A 23,428-nucleotide genomic window follows, 5' to 3' on the forward strand; every position below is an offset into this window, starting at 1 on the left:
CTGATGTAGCTACAGCCAGTCTTCCCTCAGGTGAGCTTGTACAGACCGTAGACGGCGGCGAAAACACAGATACCCCGCTCTCCCCGCACATGTCACAGAGTCACGGACGGGGACACTGGGAACAAGGGTCACAGCAGCAGCCTCAGGGCCGGGCCCCGACCTAAACTGGCTCTTTGCCTCAGAGAAAAGCGCCATCCGGTGCAGTGGGGAGGGGAGGGCTCACGGTACAGAGCTGGGGCGGGGGGTGGCGCGTAAACAGGTACTCGGACATGTTCCAGAGACACGTCCTGGCACTCGCTGCCGGTCAGTTTCGAGCGTGTGCCTCGAGAGTGAAAGGGCAGCAGAGGAGGTGTGCTGGTGGGGGCCGTTCCACGAGCCCGCTCTCTTCCCCGCACGAGACGTGCTCTGGGTGGGGTGGGGCTTCTCCGGGGAGCACTCTGGGGAGCACTCTGAAGAGGGGCTGGCCTGTCCCCGAACATCCCAGGGCGGGTGGCCCTCCACCTCGACTGTGCTTCTGGACCAAGCCTGCCCTCTGCCCACACCCTCCATAACCTGCCCTCGCTTCTGCCCACCTCCTGGTGCTTTCCGTCAAAAGAACGGTCATCTTGTGGCTTCGAGCGGTAGGTTCTAGTATTTGGTAAAAACTCCTGCTGGCTAGTCACAGCACATGCTAGATGCTCTCCGCAGAAACGCCCAACGTTTTACTCGGCGAGCCTGAACCCCTGCGGCCCGGCTCACAGGGACCCGTCGCCCCACTGTCCTAGTCGCCCCCTTCTACACGACTGTGAGACCCTGGCCTTTTGTGACAAAAACACCGGAAGCTACACGGGCTGAGGCAAATGGGGACGGAGCAGGGTCCAGGGTTTGGTCCGTCGTTGGGATTCTGCCCCCCGGGGCGCTGCCCTCCAGGCCGGCCGGCCGGCGGCACAGTGGGCTCTGTTCCAGCATCCGCGGCGTCCAGTCTACCTGCCCGGGAGAGCCGCGCCCTCTCCCCTGCACACGGTCCGCTGCCGCGGCTCACGCGGGAGCTTACCGGTCCTTTCTCTCTGCACGCACAGGGCCTCCAAAGAACCCTCAGCTGGCAAAGCGAGCAAGGTCACGTCCGCCCGCCGCACGAGGCCGGTCCTAGCACTCATCCGCGAGGAAACCTTTAAAAACCTCTTGCCCCAAGAAACGACCTTTGTCTCCTACCTTTGTTTTCTGACTCCTGGATAGATCTGTCTTCCGGTGCTATGCTAACCAAGTTTACAGGCTGCACGGCAGAACCCCGTCAAAAGCTTTTTAAAAATCCCTAAAAGCTCTGAGAGAGGTCCACGTGCTCATGTCCCGTGGCAGATTCAGGACCACGTTTTCTCTATGGAGACCACGCTGCCACTCCCCCCCCCCCCCCCCCCCCCCCCGCCCCACGAATGATACTGTAGTGCTCCTTTTTAAAACAAAATTCATGCTGCCCAAGAAGCAGACTCTGGCCTCCTCAGGGCCTGTGCCGACCCCAGTTAGTGTCGGGCGGGGAGCAGAGTAGGTTACACACACGGGCCAAAGGGCTTCGAGGTGGGCAAGCTCTGGGGCCGCCCAGCCCTGCTGTGTGCGACAGAAGGCTGCTCAGACGGTGTGAAGACATGCTCCGGCCCTGACAGTAATCATTCCGAGACATCTGCCCCACCGGTTCCCGGGCCTGAATTCTCTCTCTGGTGTTCCTCTATCATCACCTTCCTATCCTCAGAAAGACTCGCGGCAGCACGATCAAGTGACCTGTTGATTCCTGGCGAGTTTATCATTTTCAAAACTAAACCAAACCTTATGTTGACTCGAGTCCTCTGCAACATGCGAGCCTCCATTTGGAAGACGGGTAACTTCAACGTGCCTCCAGGCCTCGCCCGCCCCCCGCCCTAGCTGAGTGAGACACACGGCCTCCTAGAACCCAAAGGAAGTGGAGTGCAGCTCCTTGGGCTGACGGCTGGGTTGCAGGCAGGTGCCGAGGGCCCTGGGCACGGAGACCGGCCCGCGGAGAGCCCCCTCGCCACCCTGCCGCCTCCTTCCCTGTATTTTTACAATCTGCCCCGTTTTTAAGGATGTTCTTTCTTTCTTTACATTGGCCTCTGCCGTTACCAGTTAATCAGGGAAAGGGCTTTGATCGAAGCGCCCGGTGTCTCTGTTTCGTGGCACGGGCCTCTTGGGCTGGGGGAGGGTGAGCATTTTGACCTGGTTTCAGTACTTATCCTGTAACATTTTTTTTCCTTTCTGAATTTGTTCGTGCTTTCTTTTTCTAAAAAGGAACTAGGAAATAGGATGTATTCGGTTTTAAGCTTTCCTTTGGATGAAGCTGAATTAAACATGTGGGGTTAATAAACAGTCCACAAGGGACATCCAGCGGCAACTGTGGGACCGGGTGGGGCTGAGCACAGTCGGGCACACAGCCTCTCCTGGGCTGGGAACCGGTCACACCTGAAGATCCTGTCCTGAGGAGGCCCCTGCACCTGTGCCGTCGTGGTGACACAGAGTCTCTCGTTACCTAGCCCCCTCTGGTCAGGCTGCTAGAATATTTACTGCAATGCTTTACAAAAAAAAAAAAAAAAAAAAAAAAAGACTTTTACCCTCACGTGCTGGAAGCTTCTGGATGCAGTAAGATTTCGTACCATTACAGTCCGTCTTTTCCCTCTTCGTGGCTGAGCCCTCGTATACTTTTAACTAAGAGAATAAAAAGAGAAAACCCAGGTTCATTGGCTCTTTCCTATGAGTCTCTACTGGCCTCAGCTGGGACACTAAAGCAACAGCTCTTGGGCTTCCAGAAGTTACCTCGGGAGCCTCTGTTGAGTTCAGGTGCCGGGCTGGGGGCGTCTCCCCCAAGCACGCGTGGGCCTTTGTCAACACTCGCCAGGACGTGGCCCTAAAACACTTTGCCATTACTGACGTGGAGCGGGGGGGAGGGGAGGGGGCACAGCAGCGTGCTCCCCGGAGAGTCGGCCCCGGAAAGCTAGGCTGGTGTGAGAAAGCTGTTACCTTTTTGGTGGTCTAGAACACGTAACGGCAAGGCAGCTCCACCAGCCTGAGAAGCAATGGTCATTTGAACGTTAAAGAAACTCTGGGCCTTCAGAGCCTTTCCGCCGCGGCATCACCGAGAAGCAGGCACGAACGAGGGACTCACAAGAACACAAAGGGAGAGAGGCAGATGGATGGAGGGGTTGAACCACGAGGCTCAGCTGGCACAGCCCCGTCCGAGGGGCAGCTCCTGGTCCCCAAGAGCTTCTCGGGCAATGGCTCGAGCCACCACCCGCCTCCCCTCCTGCAGAGAACGGTTTTACCACCCCACGGCAGCCTGGTTGAGCAGTCGCAGCTTTCGAACAAATGCCAAATAAATAAGAGGTAGCGGGGAAGGAGGGACAGACATTCCCAGAGAGGGGGACGGGCTCCACGGGGCCAGCTATGGACTTCTCTAACAACAGACATTTGTTCACACACAACTTTCTAGGAAGCTTATCAGAACCGCCAACAGAACATTAAGGGTGAATAAACCTTTGTTTGGCTAGATCTGCTGCTTTAGATGCTGAACTTCAGAACCAAAAGCAGGGAAAAAGTCTCACGTAAAAAAGCTTCCACGTGAAGGTGACCAGCTTCGCGAGCCACATCCTCGTGGAAAGGGACAAAACCAGACTTACCTGCAACACCACCAGTGACCTGGGCTAACGGAGAGCCAACCCGTTCTCTGAGTTTCGGGAAAGGACAGAGTGGTGTGTTAGACTCAAAGATTAAATTTGGCCTCATATTGCACACGTTCAAAGGGCGCAACCACTGCGGGGGAGGCAGAAAGTGAAGCCACTGAGGAGCACGGACTGGCCCTCGGATTAGCCCACATTGACCCTCGGATTAGCCCACACTACTGGGTAAAAGAAAGGGCGGGGAGCGGGTCGAGGGGAAAGTTAAGAGGCATTTCAATGCCAGATCCAAAAACCGTTCTGCATTCAGTCAACTGTGAAAAGGAACCCCAGCCCATTTCCACGGCGTGAGCCAGCCACCCAGACCCTGGAAATGGGGAGGCCTGGGAACGTGCATTCACACCTCCTGTTCCACGCCAGCAGTCTGCGAGTTAACACTGATTGACCGTCAGTCATCCTTCGCTGTGTTCATGATGAGTCTCGTTGTAGTCCATGATGTGCAGCTGTCCAACACTGTCCGGGGTCGGGGGGGAGGGGTGCGGGCCGTCTAGGCTCGGGGGGGCCTTGCCTTCCGCACCCGGGTCTTGGCCCGGTTCTGTCTTTAGCGTTTCAGAAAGGCTACTGATGGTCACGCTGTCCTCGTCACACTGGCTCTCGCTCTTATTACGAAATAACTCTCGCGCCTTCCTGCCCAGGAAGCTTTTCGAACTGGGAAGGGAGCCGACGGTGGTCGGGATGCTGGTGGCGGGCTCTCCCGTGGTCGTCTCCCACCGACTGCCGAACGGGCCCGCCCTCTGGCTGGGGGGCTTCTCCGGGGTCGAGAGCTCGCCGCTGCCGCCCCCTCTGCTTCCACCGCCGCCCCGCACACCGGCGGGCCTGGGGGGCTTGGTCTCGCCGTTGTGGCCAGGTGCCTCTTCGTTGTGCCCTGTTACAGAATCCGAGCAGCCGTCCTTACAACAGGCAAGCCTGTAAGAAAGCCGGGGAGGATGAAAGGGGTGGTGTTGGCAGCGTCTGTGTTCCGGAGGCACGCACGCGGACACTGAAGGCAGCGCTTCAGAATGGAGAGCCCGAGCGTGAGGTCTCAACGAGGGAAACCGAGTCACGACGAGGGACAGCAGAGGAGATCGCACATGTGAGCACTTCTGTGACCACATCCAGCGATCCAGGGGCAAGGACAGGGACGCACAGAGACAGCTGGGAGCCGTGAGCAAAAGGAAACCGAAGTGCCACAGCCCCGCCGGATCCAGGGGGACGGCTCTTTACGCCCCACGACACGGGCCCTGTTCTGCTGCTGACGCGGCCGAGGCACAGGCCGCTGGCGCCACCTCTGTTCTTACCTTTCTTCTGCCGCTTCTGCCGCTTCTGCGTTTTCTTCTTCAAGTTTCTTCAGGAGGCTGTCCTTCTCCAACCTGCCGTACAAATCTAAGATCTCCAACTCAAACACCTGGCTGATCCTCTTCTGAGCCTCATACCTGCTCTCTGCCGCCTGCAGCTGTCCTCTGAAACAGACGGCCCCAAATATAGGAAGCTTTGCATAACGCACACATCACTGCAGAAACCTTCCCCCGTGGGAGTTACCTGGCCTGCAGTTTGACATCCTCTAAATATTTCTTCTGTTCCAAAAGAAGGTGGTCTTTCTTGGCCAGGTGAGATTCCAGTTCCAAAATCCGTTTCTGAGAGGTGTCGAGCCTCTGATTCTGCTGGAGGACATGGCTTCTGTTTTTTTCTAATTCTTTCCGATATGCAGCTTTCATCATTTCCACTTCCTAAAAAAAAAAGCGGGGGGGGGGGGGGGGCGCGACTGGAGTTAGTCTTTTTAGAAAACGAACATGCCACGTCCATGTTGGAAAATCAAGGCGATAAGCACTGAGAAGGCACTCTGGGCCAGTCCTGGTGGAAATCTCAATTAGTACAACTTTTTGGAAAGTAAGCCGGCAGTAAGTATTAATCTAATACCCCTTCCTACAAATCTACCCCTGAGGAAATCATCTGAACCACAAACAGACATTTGGGCACAAAAGGAATCATCTCAGCATACTGAGAAGGGCAAAACACTGGAAGCACCGTTAAGTCAAATGTCAGGAAAACAGTTAAGTGAGTTAAAGCCCATTTCATAAGTTTTTAATAAACTTACAGTTTACACATCAGTAAAAGGATTTTTAAAAAGCAAACTATAAAGCCATGCAAATAGGATCAACTATGTAAACACTGACACTCACAAGCATCAAACGAAACTAGGCCAATGTTCAGTTATAGTTTCAACATACTGGTGTCGCGAGTCTTTTTTTGTTTGTTTGTTGGTTTGTTTCTTTTCCCCTCACCCTGACGAAGGGAAAGCTGGCGGGCATGACCCGGCCTGACAGGTTGCTCAGGCAACACGGCACTGGCAGATCAGGTGCCCCATAAGGTTTGGCGATCCCGCCGGGCAGATGGCCGGCCTGCTGACAGACTAAACCGGCTGAACCCAGGACAAGTGCACACTCACGCTCAGAAAAGACACAGAAAGAACGCTCTTCTAACAAGCATGTGTTATATTTGCCTTGTGTGTTTTTACTGTGGAAAGATACATATATAACTTACATAGATTTGTTTTTCTCAAAAAGATACACCATAAGGAACAAGGCAAAGAGCTTCCATGGAGGTGGGCCTCAAAGAATAACGGTGAATGTTTTCTTGGCGTGAAAGGCCACAGATTTAAGCTCAGAACTGGGCGCCAGATCACATGGCCATGCTGGCTGTGCCCAAGGGCTCCAGACTTGCTCACGTTAGGTGAACAAATCAGACCTCTGACCTAAATGACAGCAGTTCTTTATGGAGAATCAAAGTACGGAACTCAGAACATCCGCGTGCTTCCGCTAACCTTCCCGATCATCCCGTGACGTGCTACACCAACACCTACCAGCCATGCCCAACCTCTCAGATACCCACCCTGCCTCCCCCACTTGACTGAACAGCAGAAAGCCTGACTCCAGGCCCAAGGGCAAATCCTGGCAGGTTCAAGGCAACGGCTGAGCTAAGGATGGGCACACACGACACAACCCTGGCTGATAACAAGGGTGGGACGTCTGGTGTGAGACCCGCAGGAAGTGTCCTCTCCTCTTCCGTGGGACGTCGTGGGGTCTACCTGTGACCACTGCACCCGCAGCTCACGCCTTGCAACCACCAGCACAGTGAGTCCAAGGACGAGGGTGCCGCGATGGGTCAGGTAGTGCCGGAGACGGAAAGAACTGGGTTTTGTTTTTATGGTTTCTTGCTTTTAAGTAATCTCTACATCCAACCTGGGGCTCGAACTCACAACCCCGAGATCAAGAGTCACATGCTCCACCAGCTGAGCCAGCCAGGCACCCCAGAACAGAGCTCTTTGATGCTGTCCCTAAATTGCTGACTTGACCAACCCAGGACTCACCTGCTTTGGGACTTCTTGTCAAGCGAAATAAACAATGCAACTCCTTATCGTTAAGCCAATTTGGTCCCTCTTGTTGTTACTGCTTACAGCGGCAGGCATCCTGACTGCTACAAGTCAGGGTCAGCACGTCCATTTCAGGGACGATGAAACGGAGCCCAAAGAGGCCGGGTGGCCTGCTCGGGGCCCCAAGAGTACAATCCTTCCAGCCGAAGGACAGCAGCACAGAGGCCAGCCCAGCGGCACTCTCGGGGGCGTCAGGAATGCGAATGAGTAATAAGGATGTTCGGGGCTCTCCTGTCCTGAGGTCTGTCTCCCCTCTGTCTTTTCCAAACCCCTTAGACTTCCAGAATGACTGGTGGCTGGTTTCTAGAGAAAGTTCCACACTTAAACGTCCTACTAAAGGGAGTCTGAGCCTGATAGCTGAGAGGAGCTGAGGAATAAGGAGTAACTCTATTAGGAAAATTACCTCTCTCTGCTCCTAAGCCTACTCTGTACATTTGGCCCAGAAAGATGCTTTACAAAGCACAAGCCCGAGAAATCCTGAAAAGAAAGCCTGTGTGTGATGGGGAAGTTAGTGACAGGAAGCATCTGAACATTTACCATTAAAATTCCATTCCGACTCATTCCCAACTCTTTCGCTAACATTACCCGAGGCTATTTAGAAAGTGACACAAAACTTCCGCCTCAACACCGCGGGTGAGTCGCTAATTAACGTAAGATCATCCCGATGCCGGCCTCGTTGCCAGAACCGAACCGCGATCTGCTGAAATTAAACCCAACGTCGAAAGGAAGAAGAGTTACGTCCACTGGCACGTGCCCCCAGTCCTGAGAGTTCTGTTCAACAGAAGCGGCTCCCCGTCCTTTCCTCGTCTCTCTCCCTCCGTCTCTCGGGGCGGGCACGGGCAGGAGAGAGACCCTGCCGGCCACCGTGTGCCCACTCCCACGAGCCGCTTTCGCTGGCGCCTGACTCGGTCTCGCGGCGAGCCAGCTGGGGGCCATCAGCTCGTGCGATGGCCAAGGACGCTCACCCCAGCGGGCCGGCGGGGGCGCGGGGGGGGGGGGCCGGCCGCCGCGAACGCCGAGCGGGCCCTCGGGGAACATCTGTACCACCGCGTCCTGCGAGCCCCGCCCCCGCCCCGGGCCTACCTCTGTGGTGTCCGAGTGCTTGTTCTGCAGCTGCTCCAGATACAGCTCGTTGACCTCCCCGAGGACCAGCAGCTGCCTGTTCAAGAACTCCATCTGCTGCTGGACCGACTCGCTGTTCGAGAGCTGTGACCACAGCACAGAAACAGGCAAGGTGAAAGACCCCGCGACGCCACGCAGGCCAGCGGGCATCAGAGAGCACCCAGCCGGGAGCGCGTGACCTCGGGGCCCGGGCACGAAAACCGCTCCCTCGGCTTCAAATCCCCTCACAGGACGGCCGGCGGGGAGGAGGGCGTCCGAGGGCAACGAAAATGGGCAGAAGAGCACTTCGAAACTGTGCTGCGCAAAGGGGACCCAGCCCAGACGCACGTCATCAGAGCGGCCACCCACGAGATGCCCGGAGAGGACAGGCGTGCGTACGACAGTCACCGCAGGGACACGCTGTCCAGGGTCAAAGCCCAGGAAAACTCATTTATTTCCTTCATAAGTGATCTCTACACGGTGCAGTGAATCCCAACAAGGGAGGGATCCTAGCTCAAGAAATCTCTGCGAACCAACTTTTCAAGTTTATGTAAACGAGGATTTAAAAATAAGAGTTCCGGAGCGCCTGGGGGGGGGGTTCAGTCGGTCGAGCGTCCGACTTCAGCTCGGGTCACGAGCTCGCAGTTGAGGAGTTCGAGCCCCGTGTCGGGCTCCGCGCTGACGGCTCGGGGCTCGGAGCTCGGAGCCCGGAGCCCGCTTCAGATTCTGCGTCTCCCTCGCTCTCTGCCCCCCTTCCCCCCCACCCCGCCCACTTGGCTCAGGCCAGACAGATGTGCTGCGGAGACCGTCTTGCGCACTGGAAGGGGTTTAGCAGCACCAGGCCCCTGCCCGCTCGGTGTCGGTAGCACCAAAAACGCCTCCACACATTGCCCAGCGTCCTCTGGGGGGGTGGAGCCGGGAGGCCAACCCTGGGGGGAACCCCGGCCGCCGGCGCACAGGCCCCATCGGAAGGAAGCGCGCCAGCAAGCTGTGTGAGAACAGACCCCGCCCGCCCCGTTTCTTACCTTCTGGGAGACCTGACTGAGCAGCAGCTCGGTATGGCACACCTTACTGTTGGCCTTCTTCAACTCCAGACGCAGCTCTGCGATCATGTTCCTGCAGTCCTCCAGCTTTGTCTGCCCAAAGAGACGGGCCACGAAGTTACACAGAACCCGCGGGCCACGGCACCGGCCCACAGACAAGCGGGAAAGCCCAGGTTCTCTACTGCTCTACTCTTCTCGGGCCATCGGGATTTAGTTTCTTAGTTTCAAAAATTCAGCTACGGTTCATTTCTGGAGTTCCTGATTGGTTTGGCAAAAGAACGAAAAGATCTTGGACCCCAGACTCTGCACCGCAGAGCCGTGGGGCTGCAGAGCAAACTCACAGCGGCGCCAGGAGGAGACTGTGAGTGTTTGAGGGAAACGCAGTGACATCTGTCGGTCACCGTGCGCACTACGCCCCGGAGGCAGGTCAGGGTTTCAGGATCAGATGTGCTCGCTAGTCCCTGGGGATGATGTCATATCTTTGCAAAGCAGGGTTCGGGTGTTTGCGGGGGAAAAAAATCGCCCTGTGAAAACCAGCGTGAAACAGGAAATGAGGGCGCCGGTCTCCAATGTGATTCCAAGATCTGAGACTCCACGCGGTGCCAGACGGGCGGGCACGGCACTGGTCAATTACTGTGGACGTTTAAAAACGAAATTAAAAAAAATGTAAATTTACGTGTGTGATTTTCAAACAGTGACTGCGTCATCAGGACGTAAATACTAAGTCGCTCAAGATCTGCTCAACGAGCAGAACCGTCAGGTGTCTCCCTTGGCTGCGGAACGCCAGGGAAGTTCCCCAAACGCCAAGGGAGGCTTGTAGGAACCGAGAGAGCTGGGAAGCCCTGCCTGACGCGAAACCCGCGTCCGGTGGCGTCGGAGACAAGAGCCCGCGTGCTGGCTGCGACGGACAAGGCGCCCTGGCGCCCTCCCTCGGCTGCCCCCGCCCGGCGGCCGCCCGCACCTGCAGCTCCTGGCTCTGGTTGTAGAACTCCTCTCGGTCGTGCTGCAGCTGTCTGATCTGGCTGTGGAGCTGGGTCACCATCGCGTCTCGCTGCTCCTGCAGCTGACTGTTTCTGGCTTGTTCCTTCTGCAGACTGACCTTCCATGTCTGGATGTCCTTCTCTTGTAACTTCAGCTGGTCTTTCTGACGGGGACCAAGGATGTGATCATTTTAGCCGTCTGCCACCGTGGGCGGTGAGGCTCGAGGACGAGGCGGCCACGTGCCACCCTGCCACGGGAACCCCGGGCCCAGCGTCCGCCAGCTGACAACTGTCCAGCGTGGCTCGAGGTCAAGGGTTAACCAATTTCACAGTAGCAAACGGATCACAAGATGCCAGAAGAAATTTTCTCAGGGGCCGACTGCCCCCAGTACCTTCAAAAGCCCTAACCATCAGCGCTGGTGTAGGACCTCTCATACACGCTATCAATTAAGGTCACTAAAAACGAGGAACGTTTACCGACTACCCACCCAGGCACCGCACAAGCAGTCACGTGACTTCTTTACGTTTTAAAAGGCAAGTGCTGCTGTTCTCATTCCCATTTTACAGAACGGCTAACAGAGGCTCCGAGAGGCTTCACCACTTTCCTAAGGCGGTAAGTGGTAGAGCCACGGCTCAGCCTCCAGGTCCAACTGGCTTCTCAACTGTGCTACGAGATTTTTGCCACAGAACAGCTTTAGGAGAGCCGGTTTCATATTTGGAGAAACAAAATGATCCGTTGGCCCTGTTGTCATCACAGCCAATTACGCACAAACAAACAGGTCCCTTGTCCCACGGTGTCCGAGGGCGGCAAGCCAATTCGGAGATCCGGCCGGTCACGTCTCGGCCTCGGAGACCGAGCGGCGGCCCCTGGCCCCACGGGGAGCACAGCTAGGCCTGAACCCCCGGGCCTCGACGCAGCCGCGGCTGTTTGCAGACTGTCGTGCTGACACGAGACCACACGCAGCCTCGGCCGAGCCGCCGCCCCAACCCCCCCCCCCCCCACCCCGGATGCTCACCATGGCGGCGTTGTGCTCCTCCAGAGCCGCCGCCCTGGTCACCCGACGGAGGAGTCGCCTGTTCCGGAGAGCGTGCTGCTGCCTCTTAAAACGCTCATAGAGCAGCTGGTTGTGCAGTAAAAGCAACTGGTTACGGAGGGTGCGGATCTCATCTGAGGGAGGAGAGCCTGATTTTAAAGCAGAGGGAGGGTGGCAGAGATGCCTTTTACAGAAGGTTCGATCGAGACCCTCCCGTGGCTGCTAGCCCAAGAAACGCAATTCTTCAAGAAACAGGTCAGCACTCCTTTTGCACACGACCACGTGGGTCTCGGCAACAGCCATTCGTTAGAAGGGGAAGACGACTCGCTACCCATCTCTGCTTTGAAGGAACACAAGAGGGACCGATGCGGGAGGACTCCCGGGGACTTTCCCACACCGTTACTCAAGGCTCCTCTCTTCCCTCCCCTGTCGTGCTCTCCCCCAGGCACGTCTCTGGTACCACTGGCCTCCCTGGGGTCTTTTCGAGGGAAGCCCGGCAGGAGGGCTGCACGTTCGGCACTCCTACTCACAGGCACTTGCCATGTGCCACTTGTCAAAAGTAGGAAATGCTGGCTTCCCAACACCTGACACGCTAGAGGCCGAGCAGATATGCCAGCTGGAGCCGTAGCAAAGGGGAGACCCGTTCCTACAGCACATGCCTCCTCCAGGGACAGAAAAGGCGGCAAGCACACAGGACCCACACGGGCTGGGTTTGGGGCTCAAGTAACAACTTTACCTCCAAAGTGGGTCCAGTCGACAGACTTGCTGGGTAAAGACAACCTAGGAAGAAAGGTTTGGGGTGAAACAAAGTTACCGAGCTCGCCTGGGAAACCTCCTCCGGGCCTTTCAGTGCAGCAAGGCTAGAGCCCTTCCTTGCGGTCAAAGCATCAGAGGGATAAGAAAGTTCCAATAGCCAGGGCCGTGGGGAGTTCGAGGCAGCAGCATACATCGGATGCAGGGCCGGCGCCCACACCAAGCAGGACCCAGTCTCCAGGGTGGAGGGGCCCTCGCTCGGTGCGCGCTCAGGCCGGCCTTTGCTCGGCTCTCCAAGGCGACGGAGTGATCAAACACACTGCCGGCTATTTCAACCCTCTGCACTGCACTACACGGGCAAGTAGCCAAGTTTAAGGAGAAAGTAGGTAATTTACCTGAGCGTGTTACACCACATCTCATTCAAAAAGGGAAATCTCTTGTCAAATTCTACCTGAGGTTATTATATTAGAGACCCTGTTTAGCAACAGCAGAGGATTCAGGCTCTGGATTGGGGATTCCCTTACCCCCTCCCTAGCTAACCGGTGCAAAGGGTAATAAATGAAGGGTTGGAACAGCGGCTTGGACAGGATTCGTCTAAGAAACCCTACGTGTGAGTGCGGGTGTGGAGGAGGGGGCAGGCCACCCCAGCCTCACACTGAAATGCTGCCGACTTTACCTTCCCTCCAAGGAGCTGTGCCACCAAAACAGAAAGAACAATCTACAGCTAGATAAGGAAACGCTGGGACAAACCTCCCTGTGCCACCTGAATACCACAACCTCATCCTCCGATTTTCGGAGCAGCCGTGAATGTGTCTGAGCTTCGTCACGGTACGGCGGCACGGGTCGGCGGCCCCGGGACCGCCGCGGTCAGGTGCGTGTGGACGCGACACGGTCCCGCACACGCAGAGGTGCCAGACTGGAAGGGCACTGACAGACACGGGGGAGCCAGCTGCCTCCATGAGCACAGGGAACGAGTCCCGCGTCCGTCCCTGACTGCCTGTATTTTCTGATGAAACCGGACATTGAAAGGGAAGAGAACGGGTCGGGGCCTTACCTGTTCAGCTCCTTGCTGTGTGCGTCCGCTCCCTGCTGTATCAGTCTATCCAGTATTTCCACTGGGGAGGTAGAGGGCGCATGGTCTTCCTCCGCGTTTCCTTTCGCTTTCTTTAACAGTTCCTTGGTCTTCTTGCCGACGAAGTGATGGGCGGTCTTTGGCAACGCCACCTCAAAAAGATGCTCGTAAGGGGGAGGCTGCCCACTTCCAAGGCCCACGCCCCTCTGAGGCGGGATTTTACAAGGGCTGGGAGTGAGGATGTTGGTCTCCAGCGACGCCTGGCGCTCCCTGTTCCCGGCAGGGCTCTCGCTGGTGCCTCCACAGGGCAGATCTATGGGAGTAAAGGCTTGCTTTGGTGCGTCAGGCCCAAGCTTGTCCAGGGAGGAGTTTAAAGGCTCAGGGTTCACACTGGTGCCGTGCGCGACGGAGGCGGCCGAATGGGTCTTCCGAGGGCAGCCCGGGAGACTGTCCCGGTAGAAGGGAGAGTCGAAGCCTCCTCGAGGAACCAGGAGCTCGGCGTCAGCTGTGGTGATCTCGGAGAGCTCTTTAGATATTGCCGCTGAGAGGAGGGAGGGAGACAGGAGGCGCCACTGTAAACGGGCCATCTGGGCGAGGCCGGGCCGTGGGGGCTGTGTGATGCCGAGTGCCACCCAGAGCGACACGTAAGACCCAGAATGAGACTCCCATCTTCTACCCCCTGGAGAAGAAAAGCCCAGCAAGCCTGGGAGCGTCGACACTAAATCCCGGTTTTAGGGCACAATGAGCGCTTTGTCATCAAGTGGCGATCCCGTCCGGGCCCAGAATCCCACACCTCACCTTCTTCTTTATCTTTTTCAACACTATCTTCTTCCGAGGCCAGGTCCCCTAGAAACCCTGGAAGGTCACTGAGAGTGACAGAACCTTTGCTGCCAGGTAGCTCTTCTAAAGAGAAACAAAGACAGCGCGAGTCAAAAAAACACACTGGTAACCCCCACAACCGCAAAGCTGTTCCACTGCAGAAGACGCCATCACGACTCGTCCTGCCGAGTGCACGGAGGAGCGCGCGGGGCGGCTCTCCCTGGAGCTACTCCAGAAAGCTATAATCAAGGGTCTGATTAAAGGTATGGAGGATTAATCCCACAGAAAATAAAATCTTTTTTTTTTTTTATAGTTTTATTTGAGAGCAAGCAGGGGAGGGGCAGACAGAGAGGGAAAGAATCCCAAGCAAGCCCTGCACTGTCAGTGCAGAGCCCGACGAGGGGCTCAGACTCACGAACTGTGAGATCATGACCCGAGTCGAAACCAAGAGTCAGATGCTTCACTGAGCGGCCCCCGGGCGTCCCTAAAATCCTCTATTCTAAGGTCCCAGGGAACAGATAAAACCGTCTGACCAGTGCAAAACACAGGCACTCCACCGCAATAGCTTAAAAGCACTTTTTTGGATGTTATTATTAGATTGGTTTTTAGAACTGATTATGTTTCATTATCTCTGGGCTTCACCGTTTGTGGTGTTCCAGAATTTTCTTGTTTCCACATCTAACCCAAGAGGAGACAAGCAACGCCTAGTGTTACCCAGAGACCTTACCTAATCCTCTGTCATTCGGAAGATGGTGTTGTCTGTGTAGACAGGGCCTTGCTGAATCTGTTCTCTCTTCCTGAAAAGACAGGCATCATTTACGTGACAAGCCAGGAAACTGCGTACGTGTTCTCTTATGTAAGAGAAATACCCTAAAACGCTAAAGCGCTAACACGTTATAAAGAAGTTTAAAGTTTAGCTCAGTGGTTCTCAAAGTGTTTGGTACCAGGATGCCTTTAGAGTCTTAAGAACTGAGAGTTCCGTGAGCTTTTCCTTTATGGGGTTCTATCTATTGATAGGCAACCGTATTAGAAATCAAAACAAGAAGTTTTTAAATACTTACTAATTCACTTAAAAAGAACAAACCCACTACGTGTAAACACGAACAACATAACCTTCTATGAAACGCGACTATAGCTCCCAACACAAAACAGTAAGAACTCGAGTGAGAAGACTGAAGTGTCCTCCGTGTTGCCAGCTCTCCTGGCTGGACGGCAGATTCCCACCCTGCCTCTCCCTGGAGCCCTGCCCCGCGCTACCCTGGCGACGCCGCTAGGCCCCGTGTTAAGCAGCCACGCAAAGACTTAATCTTTCCTATCACACCGAGACCTGACGGAGTCATTTCGTGAACTTAGGTGCAGCGTGGACTCTGAAGCCGTGGCACCTGCCCTTCGTCCTGCATTCGAATCCACTGGCCTGCTCTGTACCCCGAACACACCTTTACGTCCGCCGCCTCTGGTAACGCCACGCACGGAAACATTCAAAAGGCGCTGGCTCGCCACATGGCGCAGAGCTCCCCAACGTGCAAATATTCACCACGCGACATCGAAAACTCAATTATTCCCCAAGATCCCCAGGACTTTCCAGTCTCATCACAAAAGTCTCGGGGACACCATCCAGATCATGGTAGCAGAGAGCAGCCGTTTCGTATCCTGACCTCGCCCGAGAGGTGAATTTTATCACTGGCAACAAAGACTGTCCATCGTCTATTTTGAAGTGACAGGCTCAGCTGGTCACGTAAGCAATGGCCTGTCTCCTACTCAGGTCTGCATAACCGCAGTCTGTCTGTCAACCGTTCCTTCAGATAAAACCGGTGGTCCATGAAAAACGCAGCCGGTCCAGCACCAACTCAAGTAACGGCACCAGTGCCCACGAAGTAGCTTGTGTTTTATCAAAGAGAATCGTAAACGTACGTGGTCTCAAGGGTCGCGATGTCATAAAATTAATCACTTTTATTGCTTTCTATAGAGACTCTTAAGGTACTGGTGTTTTTGGTTTTTTATCTTCCCCCCCTTAAACTGAAGAAACACGTTAAGGAAGAAGGAGGCCGTGCCCCCGGATGGTTTGGTGCCCGCCCTGATGTGTGCCGGGGGCCGGCTGTTCCCGCCCACCATACCGCACTCGAGAGCAAATGCCGACCGGGTCAGGAGGGCAGAGCAGGTTAGTATTACTGTGAAGGCAGTCGACCTACTGGGTCCCCGAAAAGGGTTCTGGGGTCCCGGGGTCAGCAGATCACAGTGCGAGAGCTGCCCTTTAGCCAGTATTTCCAGTTGTTCTGATCCAAACCCATCACGTTTCAGGTCCAGACTCCACCTGACGTGACAAGCTTCCTTCCCAGGGCGAGGCTGCCCGTGGGTCACCGTGCGGAGGCAGAGGGACCGCAGGCGAGCGCGAGCGTACCTTCCTGGGGGGCGTGGCCGTGGCCTGCAGGACGGATGGGTGAACGTAGTCGTCTGGGTGGCAGAGTGGGGCTGGAGGAGGAGAAGTTGCTGGGGTTCCCAGAGGAGTCCCTTTTCCACCTGTTCACAGACGACACACACACCATCACTAAGCCTATTAGAAAACTCTGAATTTTTTCCAACCGGACTGTAAAGAAAGCCGCCAGACTTAACTTTCTAGGGATCTAGAGTTGTTGTTTTGGTCCACCTTCTATGTTCTTAAAGCCCCAAGGTTCGCATCAAGCGTCCAAAACAGGTTTACTGGGGTACCGGGGTGGCTCAATCGGTTAAGTATCTGACTTCGGCTCGGGTCGTGGTCTCATGGTTCTCGAGTTTGAGCCCCACACCAGGTGAGCCCTCGTTTTTTCTCTCTGCACCCCAACTCTCCTCCCTCCCCGCCTCTCGCTCACTTGCGCCCTCTCTCTCTAACAACAAAACAAAACAAAAACAGGTTTACAACTGTCAGCAGCCCAAACTCACCATCAGACCTAGGAGACAGTTCCTTGCCCTACCCAGCAGGCCCAGACCAAGCAACCGAGTCCAGCCCCAGACACACGTACCAGTTGTACCAAAGACTTTACTGTAAGGGTGTGACAGGTCAGGTGGGACGTTTCCAGGAGAAGTTGGAGGAGTGGTCATACCACAAACCATAGATGGGCTCCAGAGAGTAGCCTGGGAAGTTAATAAGGCACGTCAGCAATGAGAAATGAGCACCAGGCCATCCCCAAGCCTTAGTCTATCCAAGACGAAACGGAAACAGGCATCTTATTAAGGCTCTACTGCGAGACAAGACGCATTCTGTAAGTCTAGACTCCAAGAGAAACCCAAGTGGCAACAGTAACTAACTGCCCTAATACCACGCATCCTTGAAAACCAGTCCTAAAATGAGCAGTGTCAGATTTTCCCAACCACATGCTAAAGCCCGACCCAAATGGGCAACTTCCCCAGCAAGGAGAGAAGCGAGCAGGCGCGCTCTTTAACACCATACTTGTGGCGGCTCAGCCAACAGCCGTGTTGATGGGGGACTCAGAGTCTGAGGTGGCTGCCCGGGCGTATTTAACAATGTCAGCCGAGAGCTGGAATAAGGGGTCGAGGTAGCACTCCCTACAATGAAAGGGCAAGAGCACAGCAGGTTAGTGTGTGACTTTAGATTATTCTGGAAAAGAAAAAAATTACGGCACTTTAAACCATTAGACGATATGCACATTTAAAAAAAAACTAAGGGGACTCCCAAGGCACCGGGGACGAAGTAACGTCTGCACGGCTCTTTAAATGCTCTTTGGAAATAAAGTTCAGTAAGAGCTAATGTCCAAGGAAGCGTCAGCGGGGAGAAAGCACAGCCTTGAGAAAGCACAGCTGGGATGATACCCGTAATGGGTACTGCCTATGGATAAGCCCACCTTTTCTAGAAACCAATTCTACGTCGTCCAGACTCACTGGAACTGGGTCAGTGCTACAGCCCGCAGGGCCTCACTACAACTGCCTGTAATGAATGTAGAAAGACTCCCTGCCTAGAAGCCGAGTATTTTTCCTTTTCGGAAACGTGTTAAAAACCCACTCCCGAGTCTGCTGGCAAACTGTCGGGTGGGAGATACAGGAGATCGAGGATGCGGGACTTTAAATTAAATGGGACAGAGGAATTAATCAGGAGAAACTGGAGGCGAATTCTAATTTTAAATATTTGGGAAACCGTTCCTAGGAGCTGAAGTGAAGTCTTACTCCGGGAAGAGACAATGAGGTTGACAAAAATCAACGGTGTTCTCCAGAGACAAAGCTGTAGAGCAGTAAGAACCGAAGTCACTCTCACCACAGCTATTCTGCGTGTCGACGTAAGGGCTGGCGGCCACATCGGCCGCACGATGAGGAAAGTGTGCTGACACCTGGGGGGACACAGAGTCGCCGTCTTCATACGAGGCTTCTGTGGGGTCCAGAGAGATTTTGGCACACTCTATCACAACATCGTGCGTTTCTAATCTCTTCCACCTGGAGAAGGCAACACAAGTTAAGAAATGCAAGGGGCGCCTGGGTGGCGCAGTCGGTTAAGCGTCCGACTTCAGCCAGGTCACGATCTCGCGGTCCGTGAGTTCGAGCCCCGCGTCAGGCTCTGGGCTGATGGCTCGGAGCCTGGAGCCTGTTTCCGATTCTGTGTCTCCCTCTCTCTCTGCCCCTCCCCCGTTCATGCTCTGTCTCTCTCTGTCCCAAAAATAAAATAAAAAAACGTCGAAAAAAAAAAAAAAAAAAAAAAATTAAAAAAAAAAAAAAAAAAAAGAAATGCAAGGTGTAATCCATTTTCTCAAACAACCAAAGGCTTAAGAATGCTAACTCGGGGCCGGGCACAGAGCTAGGACCGGCCAAGGACGAGGCTGAAGCATGCCAGCCCAAAGAGTAAACGGTACTGGCACGCTAAGAATCAGACCTAAGGCCTCCCTATTTAAAATGGTGACATCCGATTATCAGAAACTAATCTGAAACCAAAACGTCATCAACACAAGACTAGAAAGAGCCTCAAAAGAGAACTACACAGAGCAGTCGCTAGGGGGAAATCTCCCTCAGAACAGAGGGCATCGAAGAACAGGGAGACTTGGAAGCTGCCAGGGAGCAGAGGTCGATTCGAGGTCACTAATCAAAGGCTGGGGAGTTCTAATCCATCGCTAGACCGGAAAGACGCCACAGAAAGACTCAAACCCAGAGAACGCCCACGAGAACGTGTTTAAGATCGTCCAAAGATTCCTGTCACGTGATCCACAGTTACACCTCTAGGCTTTAGCTTACGGAAATCGACACACATCAGGACGGACAATACCCAGCACAGCTTATAGGGCAGAAAGAAAAAAAGAAATAACCCAAAGTCAAACCACGGAGACATATTCTAGAGAAGAAAAATGATCATACCATCATGAAAAAGCATGCTTTCCGCAGGTCAATGGCTGCCAAGAGTCAGGAAGGACACCGACCACAAAGGACACGAAGGAACCTTGCGGGCAACGGAACATTCGTTATCGTGACCGGACTTTTGTCAGAACTTAACAAAACTGACGAATCTTAGTGTATGTAGACTACACCTTCCTAAAGCTGATTGGAAAAATCACGTTTCCAAAGATTCAGTGACATAAGATGGTCAGGGTATGAGCTTAAATGAAGAAGGGATTCAAAACTACTCAGAGATATGCCCACAAAGTGATGGAGATGACCACACGAAGTATTCCAACTAAAAGAACTGAAGTCAAGAGTGATAGTCTTTCCCCTTTCCACCTGTTCAACATTTGCCAAATGTTCTACAAAGCCCTAACGATGAATGCAGCATCCACCTGCTCCAGTACAAACTTCCTTTCAGACCACGTAATTTCGCCATACGGGTTCCTAAGTAAGTAGCAATCCGGCAAGACTCTCATTTTCACGTTCCCAACTTTACAGAAAAGCAGCCCAGCACTAAGGGCACTCCGTGGGTTTACCCCAACAAAACATCTACTCCTCCTCCACAACTGTTCTAGAACGTTCTTCAATCTGAGATGCTGAAAATGGGATCTCAAATACAGAACAAGAGTCCAGGGCGTAGGCAGCATCCCTAAGAGGAGAGCCGTTCGAGGTCACTGCCACACATCTGGTCTACGCGGTTGCTAGCTGTCCGTGGTGTCTGTGTGTATGGGCAGCAGCCTCCGCCTGGTGTGTTCTCAGCGTGACCGGCAAAGGGACGGAGTGAGAGCAACGATCAGGCTGCTTACGTAGGAACGTCGATTTGAGAGAAGAAAGTGAGAATCGTAACACAGTAGGAATGCGTTCAGATGTCTGACGTCGTCACGAATACGTGCACTCACAGTATTTTCCTCGATTCTCAAAGGGACTCTCCGTACTTTAATCTCTCGGAAACCGGGAAGTAAAATCTCATCGGTTGGGTGTCAGTTTTTGTGGCATCTTTTTTTCTTTCGCGGGCAAACATGAAACAGAAGTACTCCACGGCATCTTACCTCAGTCAAACACGGTAGTTGCAAAAGCCTTCGTAGGATTAAAAGGCCCCTCCCATGCCACGCCCCTCAAGCGCTTTGGCAGCTGTTTCCAATTCTGTCGGCCGAACTGGTACCCTGCCCGCGTATTTCTAAATACGCTCTGAGCTCTCAATTTCCTGATGTACAGATCACATATCACCTGTTAACTTCCTATGACAGTAGGTGACGAGGTAGGCCACTTCCCTACACCCTTTTCCCTCCTCCCTGATGCTCTCAATAGATGTGTATCACGTGTTGCTTTATTCTCAAAATCGGTTTTCGACAATCATTATGACTATGTAAGTACTACGCGCTAGCCGAAGAGTGTAACACGAGATTTCCCTTTCTGTTCGATTTAGTTTGTCCCAGAGGTTGGATTTTTCTGTTTCTTTTCCTCAGTCTTCTGTGTATCTATTATAATTCTTCCTAAATTTACTCTAACAGCTCTGAAACAATGCCTAATGTAATTTTTACATAACGATATGCAAATAATCTGCCAGAATTATTACCCTCTCTCTAAATAGCTCCCTTCTGGAGCCCTGTCTCTCCCACGTCAGTTGAGACCGCTTGTTCTTAGCACTGCAATGCAGTGTTATCCCAAGACTTCCCTTGACCACGACCCTAGGTCAGGCCCCCTCATTTCCTGGACCCTATGTCTCCCCCTATTCTCCTCTCCTTTTGATGGGACACGTGCTCCAGTAGTTAGCTGAGGAGGGGAAGGTGGGAGGTAAACCGGAGTCCTTGCATAGCTAAAAGTATCACGCTTGACAGGCAGTTTGGCTGGGTCTAGAATTCTAAGTGGAAAACCCTTTCGTCTCAATTAGTCTCAGAAGCTAACACCATTCCGACTTTATCCTTATGATGCATTTTGGTGTTTCCTCTCTCTAAAAGTTTTGTCCCTGGTGTCCTGAATTCACCACAATGAGCATTGAGACTTGGGAGCATTCTTTCTCACTGGTTGCGGCCGGGTGCCGGGTGAGCCCCTTCAATCTGGAAACGCGTGTCCGTCTGGAGATTTTCTTCTACTATGTCTTTTACAATTTCTTACCCCACAAAAGTTTTCTCCTCTCTTTTTAAAACTATTTTTTTATGAGATGTCAGACTTCCTGGACTGGTTATTTTAAGTATCTTTCTGCTCAGAATACTCCTCCTCTGTATTCTTTGATTCTGTTTTCTGAGACACTCTCAACTCTATCTTCCAGGACTTTTGTCAAGGAATCTACCATAGTAGCTCTCATTTTTCATTTTCAAGCGCTCTTTCTCAGTCTCTGAATGTTCCCCTCCGTGGCACTCTGACCTCTCCATGTGCTCAAATGCCCCATCTCAGTGGCTATGACATCTCTGTATTATCACGGTTCCTTTCTAGTTCCTTTTTCTCTTTAGGTTGGTCTCTTGTCTTCTGGGTTAGAGCTTTCTCCAAAAGCCAGATGACCCCTGCCTACGCGAAGGGAGCAAGGCTCTCTAAACTGGCCTGGGAGACTTCCAAGTTCATATCCTAGACTGAACATACTCCTCCGACTGTACAACCTCCCAAACCCACCAAGCCTACAGTAGGGATTCGTTTCTTCTTAATATAAACCTACGAGAAGGAGAAGAATGGGAGAAGGGAGAGCAGCACGACAGGTTCCTGAAGCTGGAAGGCAGACGGCCCAGAGGTAACCGACGCCACAAATCCATGAAAGCAGAGCCTTAAGCTCCCTCTGTCTCAAAGCTAAAACTCAACCTGACTCATCCTGCAGAATCCTTCAAAAGGTACAGAATTTTTACACATCAAGTCCTTCTGGAACTGGAGAGGAGCACAGGTAGACAGGCCAGTTAGCATCGGGACGATAGGGTGAAAACTATTTGAGGGGCAGTTAGAGTCCCGGGGTCCCCTCCCCGACTCTACGCTCCCGGGCAGCAGAAATCTGGGCTATTCTCTGGAAAGGATAAGACACGGTTTCAGGACTGAGCTACTGAACTCTTCCGGAAAGAGTGGAGGGTGTGAATACCACTCAAACAAGGGAACTAAGTGAGCGTGTCCACTCTGGATGTCGAGACCACCAGCCCCTCCCACGACCAGCCTCTTCTCCTCGGTGGCGGCCAGCCCCTCCCCAGGCTAGAGATCAGAAGACCCTTCTCCACAAAAACTCCACCAGCAAACTCGATACTGACGTCAGTATTTCCAAGCGCTGCTCAGGTTGACACATGCAGGAGCTCAGAGGCAGTGAGCCCCACCCTGCGAACAGATCTCTCTGGCTCCTTACCCAGACACAGGCAGACTGTCAGATCTTTGCAGAAAGCCGCGAAGACTTCAAAAGAACAGGAGTCAATGGATTACACGGGGAACAAACAACATTCGGCTTTCTCCAAGACGTGAAAGGCTGTAGCCCTGAAACCCAAAACAGCTACCGTAAAGAGGAGCATTCGGAGAACCGTAAAAAGCTCTCAGACGTTCAAAACACGGCGCTAGGCATGGGAACGTAGCCGCGACAGGACTGAATGCTAAAAACGAGGAAACCTTTAGAAGGAGCCAAAGAGCAAAGACACAAGAAAACAGGGGAGCAAAGAAAAGCAAAGAACCACTCTCTGAGGCCCCGATCCACATACCAACAGTGCCAGCCAGACACCACGGGGCAAGGAGATCGAGCACGAAATAACGAACGAGAGTTTCCTAGAGCCTAAAGATAAGAGTTTCCAGATTGAATAATGAGAACAGACTCTGACCAGGAAGTGCCAGAACGTGAGAGCAAGGAGAAGACTCTCCAGGCTCCCGCAGAGAAGAACACAGCAGCACAGCCGGCGAGGAGTGAGAGCAGCTTTGGATTTCGACGGCAACACTGGCGGCAGGGTGGCGATGGAATGACGCCCTCCGAGCGCGGGACGACGAGGACTAGAGGTGTGCATCCCGCCGGGCAGCTGCTTCCTTTCTCTCAAGGCTACGAGAGGGTGCGCTCCATGAAAACAAGAGCAAACCGGGGAAAAAAGCCACAAGACACAGGGGAGGGCAGGGAGGGGCAGAACGAAGCCGTGCATGAGGCGCGACAGACGGCCATGTCCCCGCTGCCACCGCTCTATCTGCTTAATGGAGGGACACGGCGTGCAG

The 23,428-nt window shown here is 53.7% G+C and overlaps 1 protein-coding gene across 10 annotated transcripts in view; it reads right to left on the reverse strand.

Annotated features, from left to right (window-relative positions):
• Nucleotides 1-1,406: 1,406 nt before the first annotated feature.
• The window catches only part of TSC1 (TSC complex subunit 1), a 48,194-nt gene continuing 26,172 nt past the window's right edge, over nt 1,407-23,428 (reverse strand). For 8 of the 10 annotated variants that reach the window (XM_042965142.1, XM_042965132.1, XM_042965137.1 and 5 more), the window contains 15 exons: nt 18,168-18,343; nt 17,349-17,464; nt 16,921-17,032; nt 16,323-16,441; nt 14,652-14,721; nt 13,904-14,008; nt 13,088-13,646; nt 12,017-12,060; nt 11,263-11,429; nt 10,228-10,410; nt 9,249-9,359; nt 8,206-8,328; nt 5,232-5,419; nt 4,991-5,152; nt 3,048-4,619 (listed from right to left, as the gene is read on the reverse strand). In XM_042965142.1, coding sequence (XP_042821076.1) covers nt 4,106-4,619; nt 4,991-5,152; nt 5,232-5,419; nt 8,206-8,328; nt 9,249-9,359; nt 10,228-10,410; nt 11,263-11,429; nt 12,017-12,060; nt 13,088-13,646; nt 13,904-14,008; nt 14,652-14,721; nt 16,323-16,441; nt 16,921-17,032; nt 17,349-17,464; nt 18,168-18,343 — 2,749 coding nt within the window. In that variant the 3' untranslated portion in view covers nt 3,048-4,105. Of the gene's footprint in view, nt 2,689-3,047; nt 4,620-4,990; nt 5,153-5,231; nt 5,420-8,205; nt 8,329-9,248; nt 9,360-10,227; nt 10,411-11,262; nt 11,430-12,016; nt 12,061-13,087; nt 13,647-13,903; nt 14,009-14,651; nt 14,722-16,322; nt 16,442-16,920; nt 17,033-17,348; nt 17,465-18,167; nt 18,344-23,428 lie in introns of those variants that run through there. The other 2 variants (XM_042965140.1, XM_042965141.1) reach the window with 2 other exon arrangements.

Source organism: Panthera tigris, chromosome D4 (genome assembly GCF_018350195.1).
Source record: "Panthera tigris isolate Pti1 chromosome D4, P.tigris_Pti1_mat1.1, whole genome shotgun sequence".
Lineage (NCBI taxonomy): Eukaryota > Metazoa > Chordata > Mammalia > Carnivora > Felidae > Panthera > Panthera tigris.